Raw genomic sequence first — 13482 nt, 5'->3', positions numbered from 1 at the left:
ATGTCGCTCCGGTTTTCTGGCGGGTCCAGGCGCTCTTGCTTGCAGTCTGGAGCTGGGTCTGTCAGACCACCCAGCGGAGGTGCGGCAGGCGGCAGTGCAGGCGGCAGCTCCGTGGCTGGCGGTGGATTTTCCTGTGCCCTGGGGATCCCCAATGTTGGGAGCCACGCAGGAGGCGCCCTTGGAAACACTGCTGGAAATGAACGAGGACTCCTCTCGGGGAACGAAAAGGTGACCATGCAAAATCTCAACGACCGCCTGGCATCCTACCTGGATAACGTGCGGGCTCTGGAGGAGGCAAATGCTGAACTGGAGAGAAAGATCAAGAGTTGGTATGAAAAATACGGACCTGGGTCTTGCCGTGGACTTGATCATGACTACAGCAGATATCACCTAACGATCGAGGATCTGAAAAATAAGGTGAGAAATCAGAAGTCGGAACTAGTCAAAGTATTTCAAAGTAAAAAAATACCCAGCAAAAAAGAAATATCTTGTTGTAGTTAAGAAATGCTCATGCCTGGGCGCGGTGGCGCATGCCGGTAATCCCAGCGACTCCGGAGGCTGAGGCAGGAGGTTTGCAAGTTGGACACCAGCCTCAGCAATTTAGGGAGGCTCTAAGCAACTTAGCGAGACCCTGTCTCAAAAAAAAATATATGAAAGGAGGAAGGGACTGGGGATGTGGGTCAGTAGTTAAGTACTCCTGGGTTCAATTCCCAGTTTAAAAAAAGAAAGAAAGAAAAATGCTTCATAACTGTACTTGTATTTTTTTTTACTTATTTAAATATATAATTCTTCTCATTACTCAGAAATAGACACTTTGATTCCTAAATTTCCACAGAGCTATAATGTTCTTAGTTCTGTTCATTTTGAAATAGATTCATAGATAAGAAAGTATTAAAACATATTTAATGTTTAAAAATTCAGTTTTAAGTGCTTTGATTATGACATAAGGAAGGAAGCTTTTATGCAAAAGTTACTTGGATAATTTTTATTTCCAAATAATTACTAATAAGAGCACACTTACTTACTGTGGTCTCCCTTCTGATTTCTTCTAGATTATCTCTTCCACTGCTGCTAATGCTAATGTCATTCTGCAGATAGATAATGCCAGACTGGCTGCTGATGACTTCCGGCTAAAGTAAGTGATAGAAAATAATCATGCTCTGGGAAAAGTTTCCTATCTATTTAAGTTGTCAAATAGAATTTTGATTTCACCCCAAGTAGAATAAACTATAGCCCAAAAAGATTAAAGGAAGCAAATGATTTACATTACATGACAATCAACTATACTCACAATTTATACATATTTATTACATTCTTCAAACAAAATATCCAGGCATCACTTTGCCTGCCTAGAATCGTGCCAAGGACAAAGTAGAGAGCCAGTAACAATTTGCCAGCTAGGCAAAAGGGTAAACTAAAATAAAATTTCAAAATTATATATTTTTATCTAATTAGAATATGGTATTGGAATTTGTGTGATTGAATAACTGCTGGTTATCCTGTACAGAATTGGGAGGCAAGATAGGAGACTTCTTTCTCTGTATATTTTTTTATAATATTTAGAGTGCTAATTCAGCTTCTAATTTTTAATTTCAATAATTAAGGTTTTCTTCTCCCATTTCTTGAAGTAGTCTAACTTATACTGAAATAAATACCCCCCCCCAAGGTATGAAAACGAGCTCACCCTTCACCAAAACGTAGAGGCAGACATCAATGGGTTAAGGCGGGTTCTGGACGAGCTGACGCTTTGCAGGACCGACCAGGAGCTGCAGTATGAATCTCTGAGTGAGGAGATGACCTACCTCAAGAAGAACCACGAAGAGGTAGGAGAAGCTTCGCTTCTGGTCAAATCGGAATTCTGTACATTTAAAATATTTGATGGGAGGGGTGTTAAAATGATAATAGTGATTCATGCTCGTTATAATCATTCATTCACACCAAAGCATATAAAGGAAGATTTCATTTCTCCTTATCTGCTACTCTAATCCCATTCCTGGAGGTTATAAATATTAACAATTAATCTGTACCCTTCCACTTTTCAGATTGATACAATTCTATCCATTTGAAAATAACACATTACTTATGCATGAATATAACCATCTTTCTTTGTATTCGATTATTTATTTCATCTACTTAAGCCTACCTTGAGGTCACTTTTCTCATATAGGACCTCTCCGACTAGGAAAAGATGTTTTTCTTCCTTCCTTCCTTTTTTTTTTTTTATACCAGGAATTAAACCCCAGAAGCACTTAACCACCGAGCCATATCCCCAGACCTTTTTATTTTCGAGAAATAGTCTCGCTGAGTTGCTTAGGGCCTTGCTAAGCTATTAAGGCTGGCTTTGAACTTGTGATCCTCCTGCCTTAGCCTCCTGAGCCTCTGGGATTATAGGCATACACCACTGCACCAAGCTATTTTTTCTTTTTGTATTTAATGAGCCTGGATTTACTTCAATATCGAGGACTGCACAATAATAAACCCTTATTTAACATGAAATACTACGCAACTTCGATCCCCTCCCCACGCCCCCAAAAAAAGAGATTGTTCCAGAAGTAATTGAAAAAATCTCTGAAAAAAAATGGTTGACAAATTTTCAGAAACCCCTCTTGACAGGAGGTACTCCATTAATGGTTTAAAAGAGCCAAAACATCAAGTCTACCTGTTCCAAATGGGAACATTATGGAAAAGAGAAAAGAGAAGGAAAATTTTAAAAGAAACAAACTTTATTTAGTTTAGTTATAGTTGGACACAATACCTCTATTTTATTTATTTTTATGTGGTGCTAAGGATCGAATCCAGTGCCTCACACATGCTAGGCAAGCACTCTGCCACTGAGCCACAGCCCCAGCCCCAAGAAAAAAACTTTTTTTTTTTTTTAAGAGCCAGGGAAAAGTTGGACCACCAGAGAGTGTTGGCAGGACAGCCAAGAGATCATGCCCTGTAGTGACCTCAAAAAAGAAAATCCTGGGTTGGGGTTACCGCTCAGTGGTAGAGCGCTTGCCTAGCATGAGTGAGGCATTGGGTTTGATCCCCAGCACCAATTAAAAAAAAAAACCTAAATAAACAAAATAAAGGTAAAAGAAAGAAAAGAAAATCCTGGAGAAGGAAGGGAAGAAATGACAACCTCAGCCAACCAGCCAGCAGGGGACATTCCCTGGAAGGGTAAGGTTCACAGCAGGATTCATTGGCCCCTTAGAGATAAGATACTGAAAAAGGATGCCTTTGAAAGCACTGAGTGTAGAACTTGAAGCAACTCAATTTTCAAATTTTTAGAGCAACAAGAATTATTTTCTTCACCACAGAATCTTACTCAAAATATGAAAATAGATTAATAGTGGTTTCCTTGATCAATGCACTGAAGGTCATAGATTTAGAGTCATAAAAAAATGGCTTAAGGAAGCAGGGATATCAGTCCTTCAAATGAAAAGGTCAGCCACCCAAAGAACTAAGTTCAGGCCATTGGTTTCTTTCTCCGTTCAGAAACCCTTTCTCTGACTTTATCAGGCAGATTAATGATCTGCCCCTTGACCTATCCTGGAACAGAGAGGCTGTCCTGTATAGTTGCTCAGAACAGATACTCAGGAGCCAGAGTGCCATCTTCAAACTGCCCTCTTTCAAATCCTAGTGACTCAGGCGTGTTATTTCACCTCTTTGTGCCTCCGTTTCCTAATCTGTAAAATGATAATAATAATAGTAGTAGTAGTACCTACCTTAGAGGGATGATGAAAGTCTTGAATCAGTACACATGAAGACAGTGCGTAAAACAGTGCCTGGCATATAATAATCATTCAATAAATAATTACTGGTGTCCCTAAGATGAAAGTTCAAAGGGCTCGGATTTTTATTTTTTTTTTCCCACTGTGTTTCTATCAACCATTAAGTGAACGATTATGTGGTGAATAGCTCTCTGGTCTTTGTAGTCCCTTCTCATGGAAAAGAATGAAAACGTCCGCTTTGCGCGGAGGTGGTGGTCATGGTTGTTTTAATAAACAAATAACTAATTAAATAGATGACTGGCATAAACATGGGTGGAATAAGCCGATTCCTATTTGGGGGACCTAAAGTAACGCCTCTCAGAACTCTCCTCAGGCTGCATGTGAGCACCCTCGCGTTCCCCTCTAGGAAATGCAGGCTCTGCAGTGCGCGGCGGGAGGCAACGTGAACGTGGAGATGAACGCCGCCCCCGGGGTGGACCTCACGGTGCTGCTGGGCAACATGCGAGCCGAGTACGAGGCCCTGGCTGAGCAGAACCGCAGGGACGCCGAGGCCTGGTTCCAGGAGAAGGTGAGGTCAGCGCCCCCCGACCCACCCACACCACCCTGGCGAGTTCCCACTTCGTGTGACCCTCCGCGCCCTGCCTTCCAGAGCGCCACGCTGCAGCAGCAGATCTTCGACGACGCTGGGGCAGCCACCTCCGCCAGGACCGAGCTGACGGAGATGAAGCGCACCCTGCAGACACTGGAGATCGAGCTGCAGTCCCTCCTGGCAACGGTAGGTGCGAGCGCAGGTCAGCCTGATTCCAAAAAGCCCCCAAGAGTGGCCTGTCCCTTCGACCCTGCAACAGCTCCACCTGCTAATAGAGTGGAAAAGAATAGGAAAAATGGCCCCCCAAGAAAAAGTGCGTTGTCTTCCTCTCTGACTTTATTGAGGTTCCCCTCCCGGGCCCGTGCTCAGAGCTCATTTCATGGAAATAACCAACTTGTGGCATAGTTTCCACCTTAGGGTAATTCATCAGCCTCTTAGAGCAAGTAGCAGCATTATCGCTCCATCTGAAAATTAAGTGACAGGTCTGTGGTCACTCAGTCACATAGGGCAAAGCTAGTTCATACCAGCATCTCCTAATATCGATGAAGACATATTAAAAGACACGTTGTGGTTTTCACCAGGCAAAGGAAAAGGTACGTATCTGCACTCCACATGGGCACTCTCAGAACCATCCTTCCCACAGTTCCTGGGCAGAGGTCCCATCCCAGAGCACACACCTAGTAGAACTGGGCAGTCGGCCACTTCAGCACATACTAGGGTACCTGGATTGCTTCAGAGATTACCATGGAAATAATTTAGGACTAAACCCCACTTCACTTCTGAATTGTGAGTTGGCAGCACCCAAAAGCCTTGATTTTGAGAATTATGGCACATGTGGCCTATGAATTCCATCTTCACAAGAGGTTTTCTGCTCCCTGAGGATATCAGGTTGTAATATAAAGACAAGAACAGCTACCATAGAGATGAGCTCAGTGAGACAGAAGGAAAAGATAACTCAAAACAATAGGAAAGGTCTTGAGCTGGGGGTGTAGCTCAGTGGCAGAGCACTTGCCTAGCATGCACAAGGACCTGAGTTCCATCCCCAGCACCAAAATAAATAAATAATAAGTAAATATTAAAATGAGAAGTTTTTATTTTTTTTCATTGATAAATGGCTATTTATTCTTTAATGAAAGCTGAATAGATATACAAAATGGTGATCTAACCTCAGATTCCTGTATACCTGTTACGTGAAGTATAAATATTCATCCTCTTAAAACAACACATTAATTATTCCAGAGCTCATAGTCATGATAATGCAACCTTCACACTCTTTTGTTCTCCTCTTTGTTGATTTCACTGTTTTTTCCTCCAGGATTTGAAGACTTAGTCTCTGGGGGCTCTCAGTAACAGTTTTGATAAAGAGTCTGATTGATGCTATAAGTTAAAATGAAGTTTTGGTATAATTTATGCAAACCTCCTGTACTGTTGACATGAATAATTGATAGTTGCTTGAATTTAAATTTCTTGTTTAAAAAAACAAACTCACCAGCTCCTAGGGCCTCTAAAGCAGATGGAAATTGCAGTAAGGGGAAGAGGTAAGTATCCTTTTTAAATAATGGATTAAGCATTTGAGCAGATTTTCCAGACAGGTGTATTTATTTATCTTTCTCTTTTAAGCTTCTCCTCTAACCTCCCTTTTGGATCCTTATATTTTCTCTTGTATCCTTCTATTCTGAAATATGAAAATTTGGAGCATGAAGACCTTGAGAGGTCAATCTTAGCAGTGTATTATTTTTTTATTGATTATTTAAAACATTACATAGCTCATGATATATCATCTTTCATACATTTGACTCAAATTGGGTTTTGAACTCCCATTTTCACCCCAAATACAGATTACAGAATCACATCTGTTACATATTCACATTTTAAATAATGCCATATTAGTGACTGTTGTATTCTGCTACCTTTCCTATCCCCTACTATCCCCCCTCCCCTCCCCTCCCCTCCCATCTTCCCTCTCTACCTCCTCTGCTGTTGTTCAATTCTCTCCCTTTTTTCCCTCCCCCTTGCCCCTCATAACCTCTTATAATTTTATGTATCATTGAAGGTCTCCTACCATTTCCATATGCTTTCCCTTCTCTCTCCCTTTCTCTACCCCCATTCGTCTTTGTTTACTGTAGTCTTTTCCTCATGTTCTTCCTTCCTGTTCTGTTCTTAGTATATATCAAAGCAGACATTTGGCATTTGTTTTTTAGGGCTTGGCTAGCTTCGCTTAGCATAATCTGCTCTAATGCCATCCATTTCCCTGCAAATTCTATGATTTTGTCATTTCTTAGTGCTGCATAATACTCCATTGTGTATAGATGCCACTTTTTTTTATCCATTCATCTATTGAGGGGCATCTAGGTTGGTTCCACAATCTAGCTATTGTGAATTGTGCCGCTATAATCATTGATGCAGCCGTATCCCTATAGTGCGCTCTTTTAAGGTCCTCAGGGAATAGTCTGAGAAGTGCGATAGCTGGGTCAAATGGTGGATCCATTCCCAGCTTTCCCAGGAATCTCCATACTGCTGAGAAGTTTTTATTTAACCATTCTAAAAAAAGAATGACGTACTCTCTTACTTTATAATATTTAGGAGAGACTTGTTTTTACCACTACCCAACCCCAAGTTTAACCAGCATGTCCCTCTTCTCACCCCCTTACCACTGCTGCTAGCTGGTTCCTCAGCCCCTCCCTGCCACTTTGGGTTCCCAGAACCTTTCTCTCCACATTCCCCTTTCCCCTCAAACTAGAGCTCTGAGGACCCTGCTCCTGCTGCAGTAGCCTCATGAATTTCTGTTTCAGGAAATAAATTCCTGAGCCCCCAGATCAGAATTTAAAGTATCTGCACACAAGAAGCTATGATATTTCAGAGCAGTTAGAGTCTGTGCAACCCATAGTACTATAGCTTGGGGTCATGAGAGAATCCTCCCAAGAAAGCCCATTTAACATCCAACACCACTGAATTATAGAATAATGGTGGCATAGAATCTAACTTCCCTGCCTTTTCACCTAAGATAAAAATCTAAGTGCAATTTCCTATAGTTAGACAATGTAAGTCAATTGTGATTTGGGAGCTGTCTCAATCTGTTGACATTCACATTGCTTCCTGTAGTATGCAGACTCCCAAGTTCATCCTGCCTACTTTCCTCACGACAGGCCAGCCTTTACAGTGGAAAGCTGTGACATATGTAGAGTTGTTGTCTCCTCTGACTTATGAGAGCATTAGCAAACTTAAAAAAGAGTGCCTTATGAGGACACACCTTTGGGGAAATTAAGGTTTTAAACTGCTGAGCTTTGAAATTACCTCACTTCACCAGAATCTTGCCACTTGCTAACTGAACTTCCCCTATACCATCCTGATCAGCTTCCACCCAAACGCTCCTGAAGAGTCCAGGACCCCCCACCTGACCAGCCTAACTCCTGGTCAGCCCATTCAGTTTCCTAAGTTAGTACCATTTGGGCATATGTCTGCTACCATGATGAATATTTTATATCTACCTCTTTGCAATCCTAAAACAAAATCAATACATAATATTGATTATACATAATATTTAGCAATGCACAAAATTATTTCTAAGACTAGTGCCACCATCACAATTAAAAGGAAAAAAAGAAAAGTATTTTTAAACTTGGGCCCAACCACCCCAGAAAATGTCAGACAGAGCCTTGCATCTTCTTTTAATAAATGTTTTATTTTTAGCAATATAAGAACAGGAGTCACTCCACACAAGAAAAAAAAAAGAAAATGAAAGAGTAGAAGAGGGGCGGTAGACATTCTGATAATAATGAATATCAGAAAGAAGTAATGACTGCCCAGTCATATTTCTACATGATAAAGGAAAGAGGGAAATTACCTTAATTGAAGTAAAGATCACATGCCAAGACAAATTACAGACTATGGAAGTAGAAGAGAGGAAGTATAGTATTCATAAGAGTAGTGTCGAGATAAGGACCTATACTGTGTTGTGAAATGCACTTCTGGCTTTGAAAACCCACTCAGTAAGGTGTTTGTTCCGTCTCAAGTGTGTTCATCCTTTGGTGGATGACAGAAAGTCAAGGATGGATTAGAAAAGGAAACCATAGCACAGTGGGCCTCGGAATACGATAGGGACACAGCAGAGTGAAATTGAAATACAACAGGCAACCCAAAAATAAATATGTAACTTCAAAAAGACAAATGTTCCCATATTGATTTCTTACTGTGCTACCCCCAAAAGTACTTTCATACGTAGATTGGTCCTAATAGGAAGTATTACCTAAATACCATGAATATCTAGTGGGTCATTCAGAAGTCTAGTGGGGAAAGGGTTGCTTATTCCCTGTCAGGTCATCCAGCAGGCCTGTCCCCACCCAGCCTTCAACTCCCATTTGATTATGACAAGCCCCACACATTTCCAAAACTTGCCCAGGGAGCAGTCCTGCTGGTTGCTGAGAAACATGGTACTACATAGTCCTCAGGGTGGTTTCATCCTTTGTATCTTTGATGTCCTCAGAAACGCTCCCTGGAATGCTCCTTGACAGAGACCGAGGGCAACTACTGCACGCAGCTGGCACAAATCCAGGCTCAGATTGGGGCCCTGGAGGAGCAACTGCACCAGGTCAGGACTGAGACCGAGGGCCAGAAACTGGAGTATGAGCAGCTCCTGGACATCAAGGTCCACCTGGAGAAGGAAATTGAGACCTACTGCCGCCTGATAGATGGAGATGGAAAGTAAGTAAAACCATTGGAAAGTTCCGCACTGCCCCTTAGCCTTCCACACATCCAAGCCTTTTTTTATTCCCACTGCACAAAAAGCATGTCCATTTCTTGCCTCAGGGGTCCTCTCCATACCTTGTACATCACAGCATCCTCTTCATCTGCCTTGGAGGACTCCACGTGTCCCACACAACTTCCCATTCATTGTACTTTTAATAATTGCAGGTTTCAAGATTCTCCCCAACCCCCAATCCCAGGCTTCATCCTTCCTTCAGTTCATTCCTAATATCACTGCTGCCCTGAAATAAATGCACTCCCAGGATCCATATATGTGTAAATATGTGGATCCTAGGGGAGTATATATATTTATCTTAAACTCTTGGATTTAAAAAAAAAATGGAATGATTGGCCTCTCCTTAGATAATATTTAATTACTTTCAGCTCCTGCTTAATATTTTCTCCATAGTAAATTAAGATCTGTTTTTATCATACAAAGTTCACTCGAGCTCACTGATTCAGTGAATATTTCTTATGTAATAGTAACAAAAATATAAAAGAATAAACTTTTTTTGGCAGTTCATGCTCCAAATCAATAAGCTTTGGATCAGAAAATTCAGGAAATTCATCTAAAGGTAATAAAATCTAGTTCTGTTTCTGTTGCAGTAAATACTTTTGCATTAAAGATAGTCATATATGGCCGGTCACGGTGGCACACGCCTGTAATCCCAGCAGCTCAGAGGCTGAGGCAGGAGGATCATGAGTTCAAAGCCAGCCTCAGCAATGGCAAGGCACTAAGCAACTCAGTGAGACCCTGTCTCTAAATAAAATACAAAATACGGCTGGGAATGTGGCTCAGAGGTTCAGTGCCCCTGAGTTCAATCCCTGGTCCCTGCCTCCCAAAAAAGATGTCATATGCTATGGCAACTGTCTATAATTAAATAATTCTAACAAAAGTGCTCTGAATTGAAAGTATTGGTTTTAGTTTTATCCAGCTATCTTCAAATTATTATTATAAATCTTTACTTACTCCTCACTAAATAAAAATGTACATGATGTTTTATATTACAACCAACAATGGAATTCTTTGTCATATAGTCTTTTAAGCTGAATATATGAATTCACATATGTTTTATTTCTAGATTTAGCCAAAACCACGCTGGTAAAGACGGTGGTGGAAGAGATAGATCAACGTGGTAAAGTTCTTTCATCCAGAATTCACTCCATTGAGGAAAAGACATCTAAAATAGTCAATGGCAAGACAGAACAAAGGGTTCCCTTCTAGCTCTCATTTTAGAGAAAAAGTAATATTTTGAGAAAAGATCTGGCACCACTGAATTATTTTAAATATGAGAGATAAATAGAAAACACTTTCTACTCTTAAAGTTTCTTAGCAAAGATACCTGTTTTCTTAATAACCTTTTCAGGTTGTTGGGTGTTTGGTTTCAAATAAATAAAAAGTTGATGTGCACACATTTCTGTTTTTTGAAGACTAATAAATAATTAGTTGTGATTTTTTTTGCTTAGGGAGATACTTATGGATTCAATTTTTAACTGAATTTCACTTGAGTTTTAATAACAGTCGGTACCAGCACTTGACATTAAGTATTAAACATTTACTAGGCATAATCGTGAAAGCCCAAGTGTCTGCACAGGCAAAGAGTCTGGGAAAACTCAGGAATTCTGCAACTGAAAAGTCCACCTCTAGATGGCGCATGCATGGCATTTTACCAATCGCCTATCTCCAGCCCTTTTGGGGCCACTGGATACTCTCTAGGACAGGTTTCTCATTTAAACAGGAACGTCTCAAAAAGATCCACAGTCATTAGCCTCACGTTAATGACTTTTTTCCTAAAGCAGTTTGGAAGCTTTTTCTATGAAGACCCAGCTAGTAAATCTTTTAGATTTTGCAATCATAGAGTTTCTCTGTTCAATATTCAACTTGGTCATTGTAACAGGAAGCAGCCACAGACAAGACAAAGAGGAACAAGACTGCCTTCCAACAAAACTCTGGAATATGAATTGCAAATAATTTTATGTGTCAAGAAATATTGTAAATTTTGATTTTTTTCGAAAACTTAAGAATGTAAAAACCATTTTTAACCCAAGGGCTGTATAAAATCACAAGGCAAGTCAGATTTAACCCACCAACACCCATTCTAGAGTTCCAAGTCTCAAAGGGTTGATGAACTTTCTGGCTATTGTGTCTTTCTACCTTAGGAAAGCAGCTTTTTTTATTTCTCTACTATATGGTCTGATTCCAATGCAAAGCTCCACTGAGAGCTGTTTTTCTACCCAACAACCCAACAGTCACGTGGAAGTTCCAAGAAGTGGTGCAAAGCACAGGATTACAAACTCTTCCACCAAAAGTCATCAAATAATGCAAAAACTAGAAATTCATGAGGAAATTACTTTCCAAATGTACAATGCATAGGGCCAGCTACTTATTTACAGGCTTCGGTGTTAAATGAAAATGTGAGGTCCCTTGTTCAAAACTCAGATTAAAAAAAAATGTCATTAAAGGTATTAAAATAGAATGCTTTTTCCCTTCTACTGAAGCTGCATTCTCAATTTGTGCTGGGTTTTTGTTGTTTTGTTTTTGGATCTTTTCTTTTTAAACTATTTAATGTCATTCTAAGTAAAAATAAAATAAAATTTTAAGTTGTTGCATACCTTTTACCACTCATTTTTATATTATGCAATAAATGCCAACTTTAAATCCAACCCTAAGAACATTTAACTTGTACACAGAACACTGAAATTACCCAATTCCTATCTTGTTGCTCATATATGCAAATGTATTTTTGTTTTCCCCAAAACAGTGGGAACACTACTCAAAACAAACTTAACCATTTTTGTTTTGTTTTGTTTTGCCATACTGGGGATTGAACCAGGGCCTTGCACACGCTAGGCAAGCATTCTACCCTTGAGATACACCTACAGCCCTATTCTACTTCTTTATATATGCACATTCTACCAACATTCTCTACCCTTGATTTACTGATGAGTAAGAAAAGACTGAAAGCAAAAGGAACTCTGGGTTGACACATTATTTTCAACATACGTGGTTGGCCAGTACAAGAAAGTAAAGGTGCCATGGTAGAGTTCCTGGGTCATTCATGGTTCTTGGGAACGCCAACACCTTCTGCATTTGAAGCAAGTGCTGGTTTGCATGAAAAGCCTGGCATCTTGGGGTTGTCAGAGACCTGGCTCACTTAGCCAGAGTTGGCACGTACTGATTTTATACTCACTTTGTGTATTGCTGGACCCCTGTGCATCGCAGGTCCACCAGAATACAACACACACTGGCATTGCATGCACTACACACCACAGAGGCAATAAGGACCAACTGCATGTACACATACCTCGCATACTCCTCTGCTCACTCACATGCCTCATGGGTCCCATCAGAATTCACTTACAAGACACAAGTCCCAAAATAGAATTATTAAGAATTTCAAGATGGCCACAGAGAGCATTAATCCAAGTGTGGGGGTCTTCTGAACAAAAGATCCTGTGCGACTACACAAGCTTCAGATCCACAAAGCCATCCCTGCTCATCGTGTATGCTCATAACTCGATTTTTTAAGATACTGTCTTCATGGTGATCTGTTTTCTCTGGTGCTTGAAGGTGCATGCTGCTTTTTGCTATAGTGGGTTTCTGAACTGGCAGGAATTCCAAGAAATCGGTCTCCATATGAAAGAGGCAATTGAACCACTGTGCCAGGGTAGTTAGTTGTTAAAGCGGCAATCACAATCTGCTATTCCTTATTTTAACAAACACCCAAAATTTGTGGGAGCTCTTAGCAAGGAAGTAAATTACCACTTCCTGTAAATAACTCCCTTGGGATAATACATGGTATCTAATATACTATCAAACAGTATTTACTGATAGTTTATTTAAAATTATGTATTTCCAGAATATGATTTTTTTCTTCTGGGGACTCACTTCCTCTAAACTTCTCATTTCCTATGATTATATCTTACTTAGTTTAATGAATTTTTTTTCCTTTTATTTCTAATTCTTTTCTAAATTCTGTCACCTCACCTCTAAGATTTACGTTGCTGCCTCTTTTTCTTCCCCCTCCCCCTCCTTCTCCTATCACTTTTTTTCTTTTTTTTTTAAGAGAGAGAGAGAGAGGAGAGAGAGAGAGAGAGAGAGAGAATTTTTTAAAAAATATTTATTCTTCAGTTTTCGGTGGACACAACATCTTAACTTTACTTTTATGTGGTGCTGAGGACTGAACCCAGCGCCCCGCGCATGCCAGGCGAGCGTGTCACCGCCTGAGCCACATCCCCAGCCCTCCTATCATTTTTTAAAAATATTTTTAGTTGTAGATGGACACAATACTTTCATTTTTATGTGGTGATGAGGAATGAACCCAGTGACTTACACGTGCAAGGCAAGTGCTCTCCCAACTGAGCTACAGTCTCAGCCTCCTTTGTTCATTTTTATAGGCAATTCATGTTCCTTAACTTCTAAAGTGAGTCACA

At 40.4% G+C, this 13482-nt stretch overlaps 1 protein-coding gene across 1 annotated transcript; it reads left to right on the top strand.

The window, feature by feature from the left end:
* On the top strand, window positions 1–10273 carry KRT28 (keratin 28; the record flags this gene model as incomplete). Its single annotated transcript, XM_081270522.1, has 8 exons — window positions 1–417; window positions 1053–1135; window positions 1667–1823; window positions 4123–4284; window positions 4366–4491; window positions 8789–9006; window positions 9568–9623; window positions 10131–10273. 8 exons carry the CDS (start codon window positions 1–3, stop codon window positions 10271–10273), a joined length of 1362 nt encoding a protein of 453 aa, XP_081126648.1.
* Between the last annotated feature and the right edge of the window lie 3209 nt (window positions 10274–13482).

Source organism: Spermophilus citellus, assembly GCF_964194105.1.
Source record: "Spermophilus citellus genome assembly, chromosome: 17".
In the NCBI taxonomy this organism is placed as follows: Eukaryota; Metazoa; Chordata; class Mammalia; order Rodentia; family Sciuridae; genus Spermophilus; species Spermophilus citellus.
The sequence above is the reverse complement of the archived record's forward strand: the minus strand, read 5'-3'. Positions and strand labels throughout refer to the sequence as shown.